The sequence below is a fragment of the Ranitomeya variabilis genome, chromosome 1, assembly GCF_051348905.1.
Source record: "Ranitomeya variabilis isolate aRanVar5 chromosome 1, aRanVar5.hap1, whole genome shotgun sequence".
NCBI lineage: Eukaryota > Metazoa > Chordata > Amphibia > Anura > Dendrobatidae > Ranitomeya > Ranitomeya variabilis.
In genome coordinates this window covers 1103528353-1103547214 of record NC_135232.1, presented here as the reverse complement: position 1 = coordinate 1103547214, position 18862 = coordinate 1103528353, and the positions used below count along the sequence as shown (strand labels likewise).

General features: G+C 44.0%; 1 protein-coding gene across 2 annotated transcripts in view; it reads right to left on the bottom strand.

Annotated features, from left to right (window-relative positions):
- Positions 1-1730: 1730 nt before the first annotated feature.
- The window catches only part of CRMP1 (collapsin response mediator protein 1), a 109530-nt gene continuing 92398 nt past the window's right edge, over positions 1731-18862 (bottom strand). For both annotated transcript variants that reach the window (XM_077280128.1, XM_077280129.1), the window contains exons 10-14: positions 14927-15068; positions 11705-11875; positions 11349-11528; positions 10319-10484; positions 1731-2621 (exon numbers count right to left, since the gene is read on the bottom strand). In XM_077280128.1, the coding sequence (XP_077136243.1) occupies positions 2530-2621; positions 10319-10484; positions 11349-11528; positions 11705-11875; positions 14927-15068 (751 nt within the window). In that variant the 3' untranslated portion in view covers positions 1731-2529. The remainder of the gene's footprint in view (positions 2622-10318; positions 10485-11348; positions 11529-11704; positions 11876-14926; positions 15069-18862) is intronic.

Genomic DNA, 18862 nt, shown 5'->3' with positions numbered 1-18862 from the left:
ACTGTCTCCTGCTCCAATGCCACCGCTAACTTTTCATTATACATCATGGTGATCTCCTGTATAAACCCCTCACCAGTCATATTTCCTTTCTTCTATAGGTGGAGACTGTAGGACCGTCTTAAGCACCAGGGGTCTCTTATGTGTTCCTTGGCACAAAAGGGGGGGGGGGGAATTATCACTTATTATCAGTCTGTGAGGCTAAAACCATCTTCTCTATCATGGACTCCTGATTACAACTGCTGAACACATCAAAGTCACCGATTTTGGAGTTTCAAAAGTTGGTCTCATGATTCCAAAACCCAACACCCACAAGGAATCAGTGGTGAACATCTCCAAAGAGTTCCAGGACAGTGAGGTCAGCATCACTTTTAGGAACTTAGCTTGTTTGTTAAATCTCATCATACTATTATCTCTTCCCTACGTTCTTCATTTCTAGAGAACATTTCCGCTGATATTTTATCTTCTGTCATTGTGTTTTTATGGACAGAACTTGTCATAATAATCATTTCATCGATTCTCTTCTCAATCTTCTATTGGTTTATAGCTCTGTGGCACCCCATTTTACATGGCCCCAGAGGTCTTCCTTAAAGAAGGCTATGGAAGACCTGTTGACTGGTGGTCAATGGGGATCATCCTGCATGAATTTCCGGTGGGATTTGTACCATTTGATGGAAATTCCCTAACTGAGCTTTATAGAACTGGCCTAATTGGTAAGTAGTATAATCTGATCATTGCCTTGACTGGTTACATTGGTTTAGTTATTTTCCTTTATCTTACAGTCCAATACAGAGTTTTTATTTTCTGTAATTTTATACATAACAGGAGACATAATTTGGGATTGTGATCACGCTTCTCCCCCCCATGCTCAGGAGCTCATCACTGAGCTGCTTAGAAGAAATCCGGCACATAGACTTGGGACAGGTAACAGATATAATAGTATTAATATTCATTTATTACACTGAGGACATATTTATTGCTCACGTCCATGAGGATCAGCACTTCCCTGTCTGCTTGCCTATTTCTAGATCTATTTCCTTCATGTCGGCTCAGTTATGTCATTAGTTCAGATTAAAGTAAAATGTTTAGATATGGAGCAGTCTCTGACAATGTTCGCATCACTTCTGCTTTTCGTTTTCCAGGAGGATCATTTGAGATCAAGGGTCATCCGTTCCTCAGTTAGATTTTGATCACCTTCTAAGTCAGAAGCCGGAGTAGATTCCTCAGCTTGTGTCAGATGCGGACACCAATTTATTTATCAGTAAGTAGGAAACATCATGTAGACCAAGAGGTTGTTTGTCTCGTCTTCCTTAATATGTGACAATCGGTTCCCATTAATATTAGTGACAAATGACGACTATGTTATACTAAGAATCTCTAATAACACTTCATTACCTATATCTTGTAGATCACTCTGATGTAAACAAACATCTGGTCACTGAGGATGAGGAGGACACGAGTGAGGACAATGAGAGCCATTACTTACCAAATTTTATATCATCTTCTGAAAGGCTTGTGATCAGTAATATGTAGAAAAAAGACCTCTACAAGTAAAAAAAAAGTATTTCATATCTTATTTTTGTCCATATTTAGCTCTGTACCCCTTCTGCCGGGATGATGAATGATGAGGTTCTTGTGTTGGTATTATATATATCTTAAGCTACATTGCATGACTAACTCAGCTCTGCAACGGTTTCCGACTCTTCTACCAAAAAGACAACTGGAAAGTATGATCCATTTGCAATGTTCCTCATTATTTATTTCATAAGCTTCGAATTCTGTAATAGAATCACATCTAGAACATCATACGCAACTGTTAAGTAAAAATGCAATGTGAAATACAAACAGAAAAAAAAACCTTTGTACAAAACTGTAAAAATTAGGCAGCTACATTAGACTGACAGTATCAAAATCCCATGCAAAACGGGGTCATTGTGTTGCATGGCTTAAACAAAGCTGTATGTGCGAATATTCCCAGTGGTTAAACATACAGAACTGTACAGTTAGTCAGTGTTTTTTTTTTTTACATGGATGATATCTCCTGCTGTGTTATAGTTACAATAAAAAGACTAAAAAATAAGTTAAACATGATACATAAAGTTATCTACCGCATACATAAAATTGTTCACATTTCTTAAGTTATCGGTGGCAAAGTCGTTCTTGGCATTGTGTCTAGATGACGGTTGGCATGTATTAAACTCACAGGCTACAGCTTCAAAATAAATAATGCAAAACCATGCACAACATACAACTAAATGGTGGAAAGTAACAACCAGATAGCTACAAGACAAAAGCCGATGTCTCTAGTCTAATACAGTGATGGGTGTCTTCCATGCTTTAAGTTAAGGTGAGGTGAGTCATTTCCGAGCACTTCACCACACTATGACCATCTTTTTTCTATACAAAACACACCACTTTTTTACATTTTATTATTATTTTTCATTAGTAGCAAAAACATTGTGGGCTCAATAACACTGATATAGAATTGAATAACGTTCTGGTGAGGATCAATTTTCTCCATTCCGAATATTATCAGCCTAGGCTTGTGATATTTGAGCGACCTCCTGGTGGGGCAACGATGCGGTGTCCTGTGCGACGAGGGTTACTATCGTCAATCTGTGCACCTGGTGTGTTCAAAGGAATAATAAAGACATATTTTTTATTATTACATACAGTATATAGTAGGGTTGGTACAAATCTACAGTATTTGCATGTTTTTATTCCATCAGAGACAACAGTGGTCTGTGGCCACAGCATTGGAGCAGAAGAGCCGCCTCTTACTGGACAGCATCTTGTGGCTCTTCTTCGGATCAGTCAGCCTGGCGCAACACCTCATGTGCGTTATACTGCTACGACGACATAGCAGTAGGTTGACTAATCAAAAAATAAAAAAAAACAGTAGTAAGGTAAAAAAACGTTACTCTCGCTCCAGTGCAAAATTGGCCAAAAAAAGCAAACTCTGATAGAATAAATTTGAAGTGATTCAAATAAGCTAGGAAAGAGTTTTAAAAAAAAAAACAAAAAAAACTTACCTTACCTCGGCCCTCTCAATACCGCTCAACTCTCCATCGTTCCGCTGATCAGCTCCTCTATCATCTATCTTCTTCACTTTCTAAGACTCTAGCTCTCCCTTTCTTCACTAGGTCACATGCTTTCAAGTTGTAAGCGACAAATATTGATGTCATGTGATAGCGTAGGTCCTAGTGAAGAATGGTTGTTCCAGAGGCGAGGAAGGGGAAGAAGAGAGAATGTAGAAGACAGAGCAACCGATCGGAGGACTTCTCGAAAGGTGCAAAAGTAGGGAGAGGATAGGACAGTATGAGATTTCTATTTACCCCTTCAAAATACTCAGAAACTAGGAAAATGGTGGATGGCTCCATTTTGCTAGAATTTGCTGATATAGAATCATGAAAAATTTGGATAATGACGAATCCAAATTTTGGGGGATTTTTTTTTTAATCCACATGGGAATCCACAACAATTGGGTGTTTGGCAATTAAATATTTCAGGGAAAGTCATAATTTTCTGACTTTGCACAGTGCAGAAGGAAGCAGCATGTGAGCATGTATCAGGGATGTTTTTTTGCTCAAGGGTGACACTATAGATAGTACTTTAGGTTGTAATTTAGGATGATCCCAACTGGACGTTACCAAATATTTGTCTCAGGGGCGTGTACTTTGTTCTCTGCATGAGGCTGAGCAATCATAAGCAGGAGGTGTCATGTTGGGGGAAAAAGAACACGCCTCCAGAAGGTCAGATGAACATGCTTTCTCTTGTGAGACTTAATGATAGACAGCCCTGCCCTGTGCAGCTATTATGTACTATAGAGCAAAGCTGAGTATGATTACAAACACTTCTTGTAGTTTTCAGCTACAGCAGTCAGTGTTGAGAGAGGGGGAATATAGCTGAGCTGACAACACTGTAAGAAGACTCAGCTGTTCTCCGTCTCCCCCCACACTGACTGCCATGAGAGGCAATATGGAAGTGTTTGTAATGACACAAAGTTCTGCTCTATACTACCCAGTAGTTGCGGAGAACAAGGCTGAGAGCAGGACTGTCTATCATTACATCTCTACAGGAAGAGGCAAGTTCTTCTAACCATTTGTCGGTGTGTTCATTTTTTTCTCCTGCATGACACATCCTGTTTATGATTGGTCAAAGTCATAAAGGAAAGGAAGCACACTGCTGCGGATAAGAATCTCTCATAACAGTTGTGCTTACAATAATAAATTAAAACCTAAACTTTACAAGTTAGCATCTCCGCAAATGAAGAAGAGAAATAAAAAAATAAAAAAGATGTTTTTTTCCAGCTCTGCAGCCATTATTCTTGATGTGGCCAGTTTAATATGCTCTGAGAAATATGATAAAACAAATACAGTTTTAAATATGCAACATTTTTTCTAAAAAACATTTTCATTTAGCAGAAAAAGTATGCTTTCGTTAATGCACTGTCAAGATGGCAACTTCTATCTAGCAGTGTACAGCCAGTCCTAGTATGGGCTGCACGGAAAGCATTTGGAGACAGACGGACCGTATTTTTCAGACTATATGACGCAATTTTTTCATCCAAAATATAGTCCTGATGTACCTTATAGACTGTGGCTGTGGATGGAGGGGGGGAAGCAGCAGCCGCTGACCAGCAAGTCACAGGAGGCATGAGCTGGCTGCTGCAGCTAACACATATGCCCGCTGAAGAAAATGAATATTCACTGTTCTCCATGCCCATAATCCGGCCCACCTCTATGCACTCAAGCCAACGCCGAGAGGTGGGAGGGACTTTGGGAGTGAAGAGCAGTGAATATTCATCTTCTTAAATAGTGGGCACAATATTAGCAGAATCTCCCAGCGGTCAGGTGATCACATGTGCCTGCTATTAAAGAGAATGAATATTCACTGCTCCCCATGCCCATAGTACCGGGCATGGGGAGCAGTGAATATTCCGGCAGCTGACCTCGGCATGTGGGGGCGCATGGCAGTGACATCATGCGCTGTTTACACACTGAATTCAGCTGCTGACATCAGCACAAGATGCAGCGCTGCGAGGTAGAAGGAAGGTGAGTAAAATATATATTTTTTCTTTATGTGTGCACCATGATGGGGGGGAATGTATACCAGGATAGGAGGGACCATGTATACCAGGATGGGAGGGACATGTGTACCAGGATGGGAGGGACCATGTATACCAGGATGGGAGGGATATGTATACAAGGATGGGAAGGACCATGTATACCAGGATGGGAGGGACATGTATACCAGGATGGGAAGGACCATGTATACCAGGATGGGAAGGACCATGTATACCAGGATGGGAGGGACATGTATACCAGGATGGGAAGGACCATGTATACCAGGATGGGAGGGATATGTATACCAGGATGGGAGGGACCATGTATACCAGGATGGGAGGGACATGTGTACCAGGATGGGAGGGACCATGTATACCAGGATGGGAGGGACATGTATACCAGGATGGGAAGGACCATGTATACCAGGATGGGAGGGATATGTATACCAGGATGGGAAGGACCATGTATACCAGGATGGGAGGAACATGTATACCAGGATGGGAAGGACCATGTATACCAGGATGGGAGGGACATGTATACCAGGATGGGAGGGACATGTATACCAGGATGGGAGGGACCATGTATACCAGGATGGGGATGTTAGCCATGTATACAAGGATGGGGATGGTGGTCATGTATACCAGGATGAGGATGGTGGCCATGTATACCAGGATGGGGATGGTGGCCATGCATACTAGGATGGGGATGGTGGCCATTTATACTTGGATTGAGACATACACTATATAACAGGATGGGGATCATATATATATATAGGTTAGGGATATTAGTACAGAATTGGGGGACATTAACCTTACAACAGTGTCAGCAGCAAACCCCCCTTTCCCTATTACAGTGCATCATGACCACAATTTTTGCTTCAATTTAACTCTAAACCTCGGTGCGTCTTATGGTCCAGTGCATCTTATAGTCAGAAAAATACAGGTACTGTACTCCCTAAACTGCACTAAAACAGTCAGGCTGACTGAGATGAATGTTTAATCTCAGTCAGCTAAAGAAATGTGTTTCTTCTCCTGTAGTCCATCACCGCTCAGTGTCCTGTCAGGTTGACTGAACGGAGGAATGCTAGTTCACAATACCTGATAGGACACGGCTCTGACCTGTCCTTTGTCTCAAGCAGATGTTCTTCACGCAGCCCGTCCCACGACAGGCGTGTCTTACGTGTTCACACATAATGAATGGCAATTGCCTTCTTTACATTTCTGACAGAGTGCACTAGATAAGGAGTTTCTCTTTGCTAGATAAAACGTATTTCAACAAAAAATTTATGTCAAGGTGTATTATTTACTTTAAAACAATTCTTGGATAACCCTATAAGGGATCGCTTACACTAGTGTATAAATCGGATGAGTGCAATCCTATAAAAAAATCAGATTGCACTTGGACCAATGTTATTCAGCGTTTTTTCTCAGCTGTATTGAGCATGAAAGAAAAATTGCATTATGAGGTGATCTTTTTTTGCGACTGATCCTCTGATGTGCTGTGGATTTGCAGCATCGATGATCTACATTAGGACAGACCCCCACACGTTAAGTCAATATGGCAAGACTGCTGCTTTTCGGGATGTGACATGGGAACTACACTCACCGGCCACTTTATTAGGTACACCATGCTAGTAACGGGTTGGACCCCCTTTTGCCTTCAGAACTGCCTCAATTCTTCGTGGCATAGATTCAACAAGGTGCTGGAAGCATTCCTCAGAGATTTTGGTCCATATTGACATGATGGCATCACACAGTTGCCGCAGATTTGTCGGCTGCACATCCCAAAGATGCTCCATACAAGGCAGGATGGATCCATGCTTTCATGTTGTTTACGCCAAATTCTGACCCTACCATCCGAATGTCGCAGCAGAAATCGAGACTCATCAGACCAAGCAACGTTTTTCCAATCTTCTACTGTCCAATTTCGATGAGCTTGTACAAATTGTAGCCTCAGTTTCCTGTTCTTAGCTGAAAGGAGTGGTACCCGGTGTGGTCTTCTGCTGCTGTAGCCCATCTGCCTCAAAGTTCGACGCACTGTGCGTTCAGAGATGCTCTTAGGCCTACCTTGGTTGTAACGGGTGGCGATTTGAGTCACTGTTGCCTTTCTATCAGCTCGAACCAGTCTGCCCATTCTCCTCTGACCTCTGGCATCAACAAGGCATTTCCGCCCACAGAACTGCCGCTCACTGGATTTTTTTTCTTTTTCGGACCATTCTCTGTAAACCCTAGAGATGGTTGTGCGTGAAAATCCCAGTAGATCAGCAGTTTCTGAAATACTCAGACCAGCCCTTCTGGCACCAACAACCATGCCACGTTCAAAGGCACTCAAATCACCTTTCTTCCCCATACTGATGCTCGGTTTGAACTGCAGGAGATTGTCCTGACCATGTCTACATGCCTAAATGCACTGAGTTGCCGCCATGTGATTGGCTGATTAGAAATTAAGTGTTAACAAGAAGTTGGACAGGTGTACCTAATAAAGTGGCCAGTGAGTGTATATGGCAGTAGATGTGAAACACATTTTGGCACACAGCCCACACTGAAACGCACGTCAAATTCTTCACATGTGAACAAACTCTAAGGCTATGTGCACACATTCAGGATTTCTTGCAGAAATTTCCTGAGCAAAACCGGACATTTTCTGCAAGAAATCCGCATGCGTTTTTTTGCGCGTTTTTTTTCCGGAGCTTCCCAATGCATTAAATAGCGGGAAAAACGCGAAAAATCCGCAAAATTAATGAACATGCTGCGCTTTTTACCGCGATGCGTTTTTTCCACGGAAAAAAATGCATCATGTGCACAAAAATTCTAAATGATGGGATGCATAATGTATGCGTTGTTAATGCGTTTTTATAGCGGAAAAACGTGAAAAAAAAAACGCGAAAAATCCGCATCGTGTGCACACAGCCTAAGACAAATATTCCTATAATATTGTTCTGGGAGGATATTAACCATTTTGCTATCACATTACTAATCCCCTGTCTCTTCCAATAAGAGGACTCTGGTATGGATTTGTCCACACTAGAATCATGGCTTCCATTTTTGAACGAATAGCATGGCTAGTGTGAACAGTGAGTAACACTGGCAGCAAACATTGCACTTTATAAACAATTCAGAAAGTGATGAAGAAGGAAAAAAGCGCACAGTAGGGTGACCCTATGAGAGGAGAAAAGGAAAAAAAAATCAAAAATGGTATTGCTCACTTATGTTATGGGGTAATCACTAGTGATGAGTGAGTGTACTTGTTGCTTGGGTTTTCCCGAGCACGCTCGGGTGGGCTCTGCTGAGTATTTGTGACTGCTCGGAGATTTAGTTTTTGTTGATGCAGCTGCATGATTTACAGCTACTAGGTAGCCTGAGTACATGTGGGGGATGCCTGGTTGCTTAAGAATTCCCACATGTAATCAAGCTGTCTAGCAGCCACAAATCATCCAGCGGCGGCAAGGAAAACGAAATCTCCGAGCAGTCACAAATACTCAGAGACCACCCGAGCGTGCTCGAGAAAACCGGAGCAACGAGTCCACTCGCTCATGACTAGTAACCACCAAAACAAAAATGACAGATGGAAATGATTTAAGGGGTAACGTCTCTCCTTGTGGAGAGTAACAACTAGCCTAATCATCATTTCTATGTCTGATTTAAAGGCTATGTAACCAATATTGTTTTTGTTTCGTTTTTTAGGTAAGGGTTATAGCACGCTTGCAGTATTTTTTTTTTTGTTAGTTTTGGAGCAGTTAAAAATGTCTGGAAAAGGGATGTAGCCAACCCTTTAATGAAGCAGGCCATTTTCATTTTTGCGCTTTTGTTTTTCCCTTCCCTTCTTTCAAGAGGAATAACTTTTTTTTTCTTTCAACATGCGCATGGGAAAATTCCAAGTGAGGTTAAATGGTCAAAAATCCACAATTACATTAATGTTATTTTTGGATTTTATTTTTACAGCAGTAAAAAAATGCCCGGGCAGCATAATCCTACAGGTAAGTCTGGAGTCACACTACCGTATAACACGGCCGAGTGCTATGCGAGAAAACATCACCTAGCACTCGGACCAGTGTTACTCTATGGGGCAGCTCAGATCAGCGATTATTTTCTCATGTCGAATCTGCATGAGAAGAATGGCAGCATGCTGCGACTGGCAGCGAGACTCAGCTCACTGCCAGTCATAGAAGTCTATGGGTGTGAGTGAAACATCGCACTGCACTTGGATGTCACCCGAGTGCAGTCCGATATACGGTGAGTCAGGCCATGGAGGAGAAGGAGAAATTACTTTCTCCGTCTTCTCTGCACCTGTGCTGCGACTCAGTCATGTGAGAGGATCGGAGCACAGAGCACTGAGAATCGGCTCCCGCTCGCAGCAGAGCAGGAGCCGAGGGTCATTGGCATATCGCATCCTTTGCTCTCACATCAGATGCCATACACTGGTGTGATTCCAGCCTTAGTATCATTACCGGTGATACAAAATCTTGTATTATTTTTTTTTTTTCAATTTTTTTTGTGGCATAAAAAAATTTCTGAACTTTGTTAAAAAAACAACAAAGATTTGGTTTGTATCCCTAATTTCCAACATCAATAAGCTTAGGGTTTTTTTGCAAGTAACTAATATTTTTTACTTCACCCATTTGGGCTTCATAACACATTTTTATCTCTCATTAATTATTCCATTTTTTTAGGGATGTGCGGTGATAAAAAAAAAAACAACTTTGCCATAAAGAAAAAAAAATGATGGGTTAAATAATTTTGCACTTTCATAAATCAAACCATTACAGACATGGCAATCCCAAATATGCTTATTTTATCATTTTATTATTTTATTGTTGGATGGGGAGGAAAAAGAATGGAGGATTTGAATTTATGCAGTGTTTTTTCTTAACAACTTTTTTTGTTTACCTATCACTATTTTTTACTTCTCCTCGTGGACTGAAACCTCTGATTATTTGATGTCTATGTAATTAAATACCTCTATATTGCAGTACATAGTGAAAATGACGATCTTGTATGAAGTCCTGGGTGAGGGGGATGTGGTAATAGGAATTGCACTGTTTAAATGCTGCTGCCATGGATTGTTGGTGGCACTTAGAAAGCAGTGATCGGGGCTAGCTCCATCAGATCTGCCCTGAATGGAGCGGGTTCAGCTGCATGGCGGAATAGCACGTGATGGGGCAAGAAGGGGTTAATTTTATTGCATTCCCTAAATATAATAATAGTTACAAAAAAACAAAACAAAACACAAATCCATAATTTTGTGAATCATTTTACCTGATAAACTGAAGTTTGATTGATGAAGATTCCTGATTGGAGGAGGCTGGGGTTTGGAGGGGGATGATTTAGCTGAAGGGGCTGGGGTTATATACTTTGGATTGGCTGGGACTTCATACACTGGTCCATCATACATCCCGCGGGACACGGCTTGCAATCCGCTCACCTATAACATATCAGCTAATTAATACATTTCATAATTAATAAACGACATCTCGCATCTGGTTCAGTATTGTATGGAAGTACGATGATAAATAATACTGCCATACAGCTGCATAAATAAAAACGCTACACAATCCAAACCACTGCAAATATATGTTCTTGGTGCCAAGTAGGTGCGCCATACCAGGCCTAGATCAGTATCATCATACAGAATTCAATGCAAACTTCTAATTACATATAGTAAATAAAAGAAATTAATGACTATTAAAGGGGTTGTACACCTTTGGGCATTTTTTTTTCTTCATTACATTTTTAAAAAAAAATCCTTAATATAATTAGGTTTCATTATTATACATTTTGCATCATTTTCTGTCTACAGCCTACATCGCTGTGCTGTCTATCACTGTTCGGAGAATGAGTTAACTGAGAATCTGTCAGTGAGCCCATTCTAATGGTCCAACGGGAGCGTTTGTAACTTTTTTTATGTGTTTTTATCCTGTGCTCCTTTCAGCTGAATTATGACCACAGACCACATCAAAGTTGAATGGTCGGGTGTGAGAACAAAGAGCCTGTAAAAGCAAAACGGTGCAAAATATTTAATGAAATCTAATTTAAAAATTTATTTTTAGACCCAAATCCATGTATTTACGTTTAAAAAAACCCCCATAGGTGGAGTTCCATATCAGAAGGGAAGACCGATGCTCTTGTGTTATCACTCTGGTGTGAATTGTGGTCCTGGGTCTGGGGACTGAAAACAGCAGAAGTTTGGTGCAAAAACGATCACATCTACTCTATAAATGAATACCGTCCTCCTAGATAACGGTTCAGATTCAGAGCCAAGGAGCCATGATGAATATGGTGGACATACCTTGTTCCTTGTCTTGACGCGCTGATAAATATATTCTGGGAACGGTTTTCGGGGAATAAACCGTCCCATTCCTTGGTTGACATGTAGGTTCCCATCTTCAAAAACAATCTTTCCCTGGCTGATGACAATGAGCGGGGCCCCGTGGCACTCCATTCCTTCGAAGATGTTGTATTCTACCGCCTGTCGGTGAAAATAAAAGGTATAGTATTCATCCCATCAGGGTCAACTATGATCATTATTACATATTACATTGAGGGCTCCATTTCTACAACAGAGAAGACATTGGACCTCCATAAGGCCCAGGGTCTGGTAGGACACCACCCTCTGTAGTCTCCACCACATGACCTTAGACTTACAGATTTGTGACTTTTTGCCGAAATCGTTTTCATCTTGTCTGGATCCCATATAACCACATCAGCATCGGAGCCGACTGCGATCCTCCCTTTCCTTGGATAGAGGTTGAATATTTTAGCAGCATTTGTACTTGTGACTGCAACAAACTGGTTCTCGTCCATTTTACCGTTGGCCTGTGACAAAAAGTAGTAATGTCGTTACTTAAGGTTCATTACATCAATATAACCAAGAAAAACTAGCACCATGTAAGGAGCCGCGATATCCTCAGATGTGCCTTACTGGTGTACAGCCAGTGGCGCACATACATAGAAAAGTACTGGGACACGTGTCCTAACCACTGAATTCAGGTTTCTCTTTTAGACTTATTGCCCCCAGTGTATAACATCTTGCCCCTCAACCCCCCCCCACCCCCAATGTATAACATCTTGCCACTCATCACCGGTGTATAACATCCGGCCCCTCATCATCGGAGTTTAACATCTGGCCCCTCGCCACCACCACCCCTCCCATGTATAACATCTCACTCCCCAATGTATAACATCCGGTCTCTCATCAATGGTGTATAACACCAGATGCATCGCCCCGGATATATAACATACGGCCCCTCATCCTCAGAGCATAACATCCGGTCTCTTGTGCCCAGTGTATACTGATACTGCAGAAGGATGTCTGTTACTGCAGCGGGATGTCTGTTACTGCAGCGGGATGTCTGTTACTGCTGCATGATGTCTGTTACTGCAGCAGGATGTCTGTTACTGCTGCATGATGTCTGTTACTGCAGCAGGATGTCTGTTACTGCAGCGGGATGTCTGTTACTGCTGCGTGATGTCTGTTACTGCAGCGGGATGTCGGATACTGCAGCGGGATGTCTGTTTCTGCTGCGGCATGTCTGTTACTGCTGCGGCATGTCTGTTACTGCAGCGGCATGTCTGTTACTGCAGCGGGATGTCTGTTACTGCAGCGGGATGTCTGTTACTGCAGCAGGATGTCTGTTACTGCAGCAGGATGTCTGTTACCGCAGCAGGATGTCTGTTACCGCAGCGGCATGTCTGTTACCGCAGCGGGATGTCTGTTACTGCTGCATGATGTCTGTTACTGCAGCGGGATGTCTGTTACTGCAGCGGGATGTCTGTTACTGCTGCGTGATGTCTGTTACTGCTGCGTGATGTCTGTTACTGCAGCGGAATGTCGGATACTGCAGCGGGATGTCGGATACTGCAGCGGGATGTCTGTTACTGCTGCGGCATGTCTGTTACTGCTGCGGCATGTCTGTTACTGCTGCGGCATGTCTGTTACTGCAGCGGGATATCTGTTACTGCAGCGGGATGTCTGTTACTGCAGCAGGATGTCTGTTACTGCAGCAGGATGTCTTACCGCAGCGGCATGTCTGTTACCGCAGCGGCATGTCTGTTACTGCAGCGGGATATCTGTTACTGCAGCGGGATGTCTGTTACTGCAGCGGGATGTCTGTTACTGCTGCGGGATGTCTGTTACTGCTGCGGGATATCTGTTACTGCAGCGGGATGTCTGTTACTGCAGCGGGATGTCTGTTACTGCTGCGGGATGTCTGTTACTGCAGCGGCATGTCTGTTACTGCAGCGGGATATCTGTTACTGCAGCGGGATGTCTGTTACTGCAGCAGGATGTCTGTTACTGCAGCGGGATGTCTGTTACTGCTGCGGGATATCTGTTACTGCAGCGGGATGTCTGTTACTGCAGCGGGATGTCTGTTACTGCTGCGGGATGTCTGTTACTGCTGCGGCATGTCTGTTACTGCAGCGGGATATCTGTTACTGCAGCGGGATGTCTGTTACTGCAGCAGGATGTCTGTTACTGCAGCGGGATGTCTGTTACTGCAGCGGGATAAGATATATTACAAAGTTTCTTCTTTTCACTTAACATATGACATTAATATATGAAAAAGAATGCAAATGACCATGCTTCCATGTGCATAGAACGATCAATACTAGAGCAGTAATATATCCTCCAGTGCACATTATAATGTCATTGTTCTCGGCAGCACATCTGTTTACAAAGGACAATGTGCTGCCGAGAAATATTATTTATTTTTTTTACATGGAAATCTCTTTCCGAATAATCGTGTTGTGTAAATCCTCCTTTAGTCCATACAGTGTAGGAAAGGGGGCACTATGTCAAGATTGAAATGGGGTCTCCTTCTGATAATAGTTGAAATCATCATGAACATAACCACATGAAATAGGCAGATTTCATCTCTTCTCCTTTTCTATGGTTAATTCACCAAAAATCCTGTTTGCTAACATTGAGGGGATCCTGTTGTGAATTCGGCTTTTGGGCTCCCTCCGGTGGTTGTAGGTGGTAATGCAGTTGTCCCTGAGTTGCAGTCCTGGTCAGGTGTATCTGCTGATTGCAGTTCTGACTGGGGTATTTAGGCATGCAGGATTCATTAGTCCTTGCCAGTTGTCAATTGTTGTTGGGAGGTGTTGGACCTCTGCCTGGTTCCTCCTGTCTTTCTGCCAAATCAGCAAAAATAAGTGTCTGGTTTTGTTTCTTTGGCACACATGCTGTGTGCTTCATAATTCAGTGCTATTCTTTTGTGTTTTCTTGTCCAGCTTAGATTGAGTCAGTATTTTCTCAGTCTGTGTTGGATTCTCTGGGGTTGCAGATATTCACTCCACGTCTTTAGTTAGATTGTGGAAGTTTTTGTATTATCTGCTGTGGATATTTTGTGAAGGGTTTTAATACTGACCGCCTAGTATTCTGTCCTATCCTTTCCTATTTAGCTAGAGTGGCCTCTTTTGCTAAATCTTGTTTTCTGCCTGCGTGTGTCTTTTCTTCTCCTACTCACAGTCAATATTCGTGGGGGGCTGCCTATCCTTTGGGGGTCTGCTCTGAGGCAAGATAGTATTCCTATTTCCATCTATAGGGGTATTTAGTCCTCCGGCTGTGTCGAGGTGTCTAGGGTTTGTTAGGCACACCCCACAGCTACTTCTAGTTGCGGTGTTAGTTCAGGATCTGCAGTCAGTATAGTTTCCACCCACTCCAGAGAAAGTTTCATGCGGCTCCAAGGTCACCAGATCATAACAGGATCCGTGGAGACAGGAGCCCAGCAGCAGTTCCCACCCAATAGCCGAGGGAAGGGTGCCAACCTGGGCCATTCTCCTTCCAGGGGACCCATATGCAGTGACATGTACTGCACACAGCCCTAAATATGTACTACAAAAGTATCTTCAGTAGATTCTCACCACAGCCTTGTCCCAAACAATCGTCATCCTTTCTTCAATTCCATTCACCCCCTCAGGAATAAGAGTGAAGTTATCTTTTCCTATGGCTTTCTGGGCAGTGCTGTAGGAACAGTGTCCACTTCCAGTCACCTGCAGATCTCCGCTGGAAAAAAGCTTTTCATGTTAGGTCAATGTATGCAAATGTAAAAAAAAATCACAATATAGAAAATTTCTCATAAGAATATGAAATAAAAATCTGACCAGAAAAATGTGAAAAGGATAAATGGATAAGTAAAAAAAAACATTAGTACCAGCAGCCACCACTAGGGGGAGGTAAAGTAGTGGATTCAAGTAGTCAGAATCTTGTGAACTATAAGTGTATGCATCAAAACAGAAAAATGGAGCGATAGGAGACAAAAGGAAATGAACCGATACCGAATGCGGACATGGTGTCAATAATACAAAGAACATTCACATTTCAGATTTTTTACAGTAAAAGCGCATAGACTTCAGAACTTTTTCCCTCACCCTTCACAAAGACCTTCATACATGCTCATTAGATGATGCTTCAATGACCATTGTGTTTCCTGAAAGCAAAAGTCTGAAAAAGCCCCAGTGGGCCAGGGTGAAAATGGTAAGATTTTTCTTTTTTTATTTTTCATACAGATTGTTATATGAAAAAAAAATAGAAAATACAATTTAGCACAAAAACCTGATTAAAACACAAAATAATATTCTGATGATAGCTTCCCTATAAGGCATAAATTGCTACTGCAGCACCCCAGGTTACCGGTTGCTGCAGTGATGTTGCTTTTCCTTCTGGAAGGTAATGTCATGCTCAGAGGCAAAGGAGTTCTCTTCACCAGGTAAGGCACACACATGCAACACATTCTGAATCCAGGCCAGGAGGGGGAGCGCAGGACCCGGATTCAGGGGAGCTTCCCTAGGCTTTGTTTCCTGATCTGGAGGAGTTAGATTAGTTGGAGGGAAACAGAGAAGGAGAAGGACGTCTGGAGCAGACATGAGAGGCCTGGCAGCCAAGAAGGAGCTGCAGCCCCTGGGAAGGAGTAACCTGTTGGGTTGCATGTAGAGCAGCCGGAAGGGAAGGAGCACAGGAGACAGAGCTCAGAGGGGAACTGGCAGGGCACCCTCGGAGCTAAAGAGCAGAATCCAGGAATCGGGAGCCCGAGGCTTTCGTGAACTCTAGGACACGTAGCAGAACCGGAGGGTATAACACTACACGTCACCTGCCCGCATCATGCCTGAGACGCAGCAGCACTGGAGGAGCCTGGGGCATCTGAGAGTCCCTGTAAAAAGGCTCAAGCTGCCCGTCATGCTGGTACCTGTCCCACGACCAGGGGAAATTAAAGGACCTTGTAGGAAGCTTAAAGCAGCAGGGACCTCACATAGAAAGGCGCAAGTAGGAAAGGCTCATGGACCTCTACTGGGAAAAGAGAATTCTAATTTGCCTCTGAGTCGGCCAGACCACCATCATCCATGCCTGGTACCCTGGACTGTGGCCTGTCACCTTCCTGTTTCTGAGCTACAGACTATATATAAGGCTTCCCCAGTCTGGTGTTTCACTGGTTGGGCCCAATCCTTTTGTCTGTCCTTATTCACACTGAGGTCAACATTGACACATGGTAAGGTTTTAATATTAGACAGTGTAGGACTGTCCCTATCAGAGTTACCTTGACGCGGTGGGATGGCTTTTGTGCTATTTTTTAATCAAAAAACAGTATTACTAAAAACTCTGTGTTATTTAAATGCACTTTTGCTTTTTTAGTTAGTTACATCAGGGTTTTTGCTTACTTTTTTCTCTTGTAGGTTTTAATGTTTTGTGGCCAATGTGAACATGCGTTTAACCTCTGCATGTGTACCAACTCAAGTTAAGCTCAATTTTTGTGTTTTTTAAAGACTTATCATTTGTCTCCTCTCCTTTATTCACCGGCCTTACCATCTACGCCACACACCACAGGACCCCTGGGGACCCCGCTTCACCTGTGGGAAGTGTAACATCTGGGCTGCTGCAACATCCCCCAGGGGACCCCTCTAATGCAGCATCAGTCCCCCTATTGACCGAACTCCACAGGTGGCGTCACGATAAACTTTGAACATTTAACCCCCTTTAACGCTGATGCCCAGGGCCACGGACCGGGTCGCAGCAATCGTGACATCCCCCCTTTGCGACCGGACCCAGTACCGAGTACCCCACTGCCCTGTGGGCGCATCAACTTTTGGCGTCACGAACAGGATTTCGTGCCCTGGCATCGCAGGGTACTGTGCGCCATGGATTGCAGTGAACTGTGTTGTACTGTGTGATATTGAAATATGGTCGCCATTGCTGTACCACGAGGAGGGCAGAGAACAGGAAGAGATGTGTTGCTATGGGTGGAGTTCAAGCACCGGCGCAAAAGCTGGATCCACCCCCTTCAGAGACTCTAATGCTAAACAAAGATGTCCGTCACAAGACGGGTCCGCCCCCAGAGGGAGCTGGCGGGAATGTGCGTGAGACACAGAAAAAGGAAGCACGTGGAACAGCACGGCAGCAGGATGGCTGCATGCAAACTGGTCAAGACCTTGGTAAACAGCGATGAAGCGCTGCCAGAACTAAGAGAAACCCTGAAAGAAGTCCCTGGTCCGCAGCGGCAAGAAACCTCGGACCTGCAACCTACTCTGGACCCGGAGCTCCTCGCCGCAGAGATGGAGGAGCTGGCCCAGCAACTGATGAAAACCCAGATGACAGCGGTGGCCGCCTGGAAAGATTCTCTGGTCCGGAGAATGAAGACCGCCCAGCCACCACGCCAACACTTACCAGCCGCGTCCCCAGCCCCGGCAGAGCCTTCACCATTGACCTCGGTGAAGCCGGAGAGCGAGGCGCTGATGGAGGAGAAGACGCCGCCGACAGGAGATCCAGAGCCCGCTCCTACAGTCCCGACAGAGTCGGAAAGTAAGACCCTGCCGGAACGCGAGCCTGCACCGCTAACGGAGAACCTGGACCTCGCTATTGCCGCCCCGTCGGAGCTGGAAAGTGAGGCCCAGCCAGAAAGCGAAACGCCGACAAGCGAGACGCTGACAACGGAGACAACCACGCCGCAGCACCTGGCCCTGCAACCCACGGACCAAGCACAGCGACAACCAGACATCCAGACCCCAGTGGAGGAGGCAAAACAGGATCCTGGCACCGGTGAGACAGGTATGTTCACTGCTCTGGTAGCTGAAGACACTTTAGTGGGACCACTAGCACCCCCACCAACCTTAGTGCTCAAACAAGTAACTACTGCCATGACTTGGGACTGCATAACTGATGCATGTGACACCTTGACTGAGCCAATGACCCCTGTAGCATCACCCCTGAAGGTATGTAGACCTAAAGAGACATTACACTGGAAACACCCCGGCACAGATATTATGGGATTCCCATTGGAGGCCCTATCAGTGGCTAATAATGTACAATTGACTGACTCAGAAGACTTTTGTAAACAGCAGATTTGTAAATTAGCAGCGGAACAGAGACAACGCCAAAATAAATGGGAGGCCATGGAGCAAAAGAACTTAACAGCTAAAGCTCAATCCCGTTTAATTAAACCTGCCAGTAGAGGGCCCACTAGAACTGGAATTGTAGAATCATTTAACTTGGACAGAGGTTGGGGATTTATAAGCGAGCAAATTGGCCAAAGAGAACTGTTTGTAAATCGCAGGGATGTGGAATCACACCTGTTAAGAGGACACCCTGACCGTGACTTGTACCCTGGTGACAGAGTCACTTATACCCAGCACCATGGAGAAAGGGGATACTACGCCCTTCATGTAAAACGGTGCCATGGACATCCTGATCATACCCGTGTAGCCACTGAAAGTGGAACAGAAACGCAGACTCAGGCTACACAAACTGTGAACTTGAACATTCTTCTAAGGAGTCACCTGCTGACCCCTGTGTTAATAGACTTCCCCAGT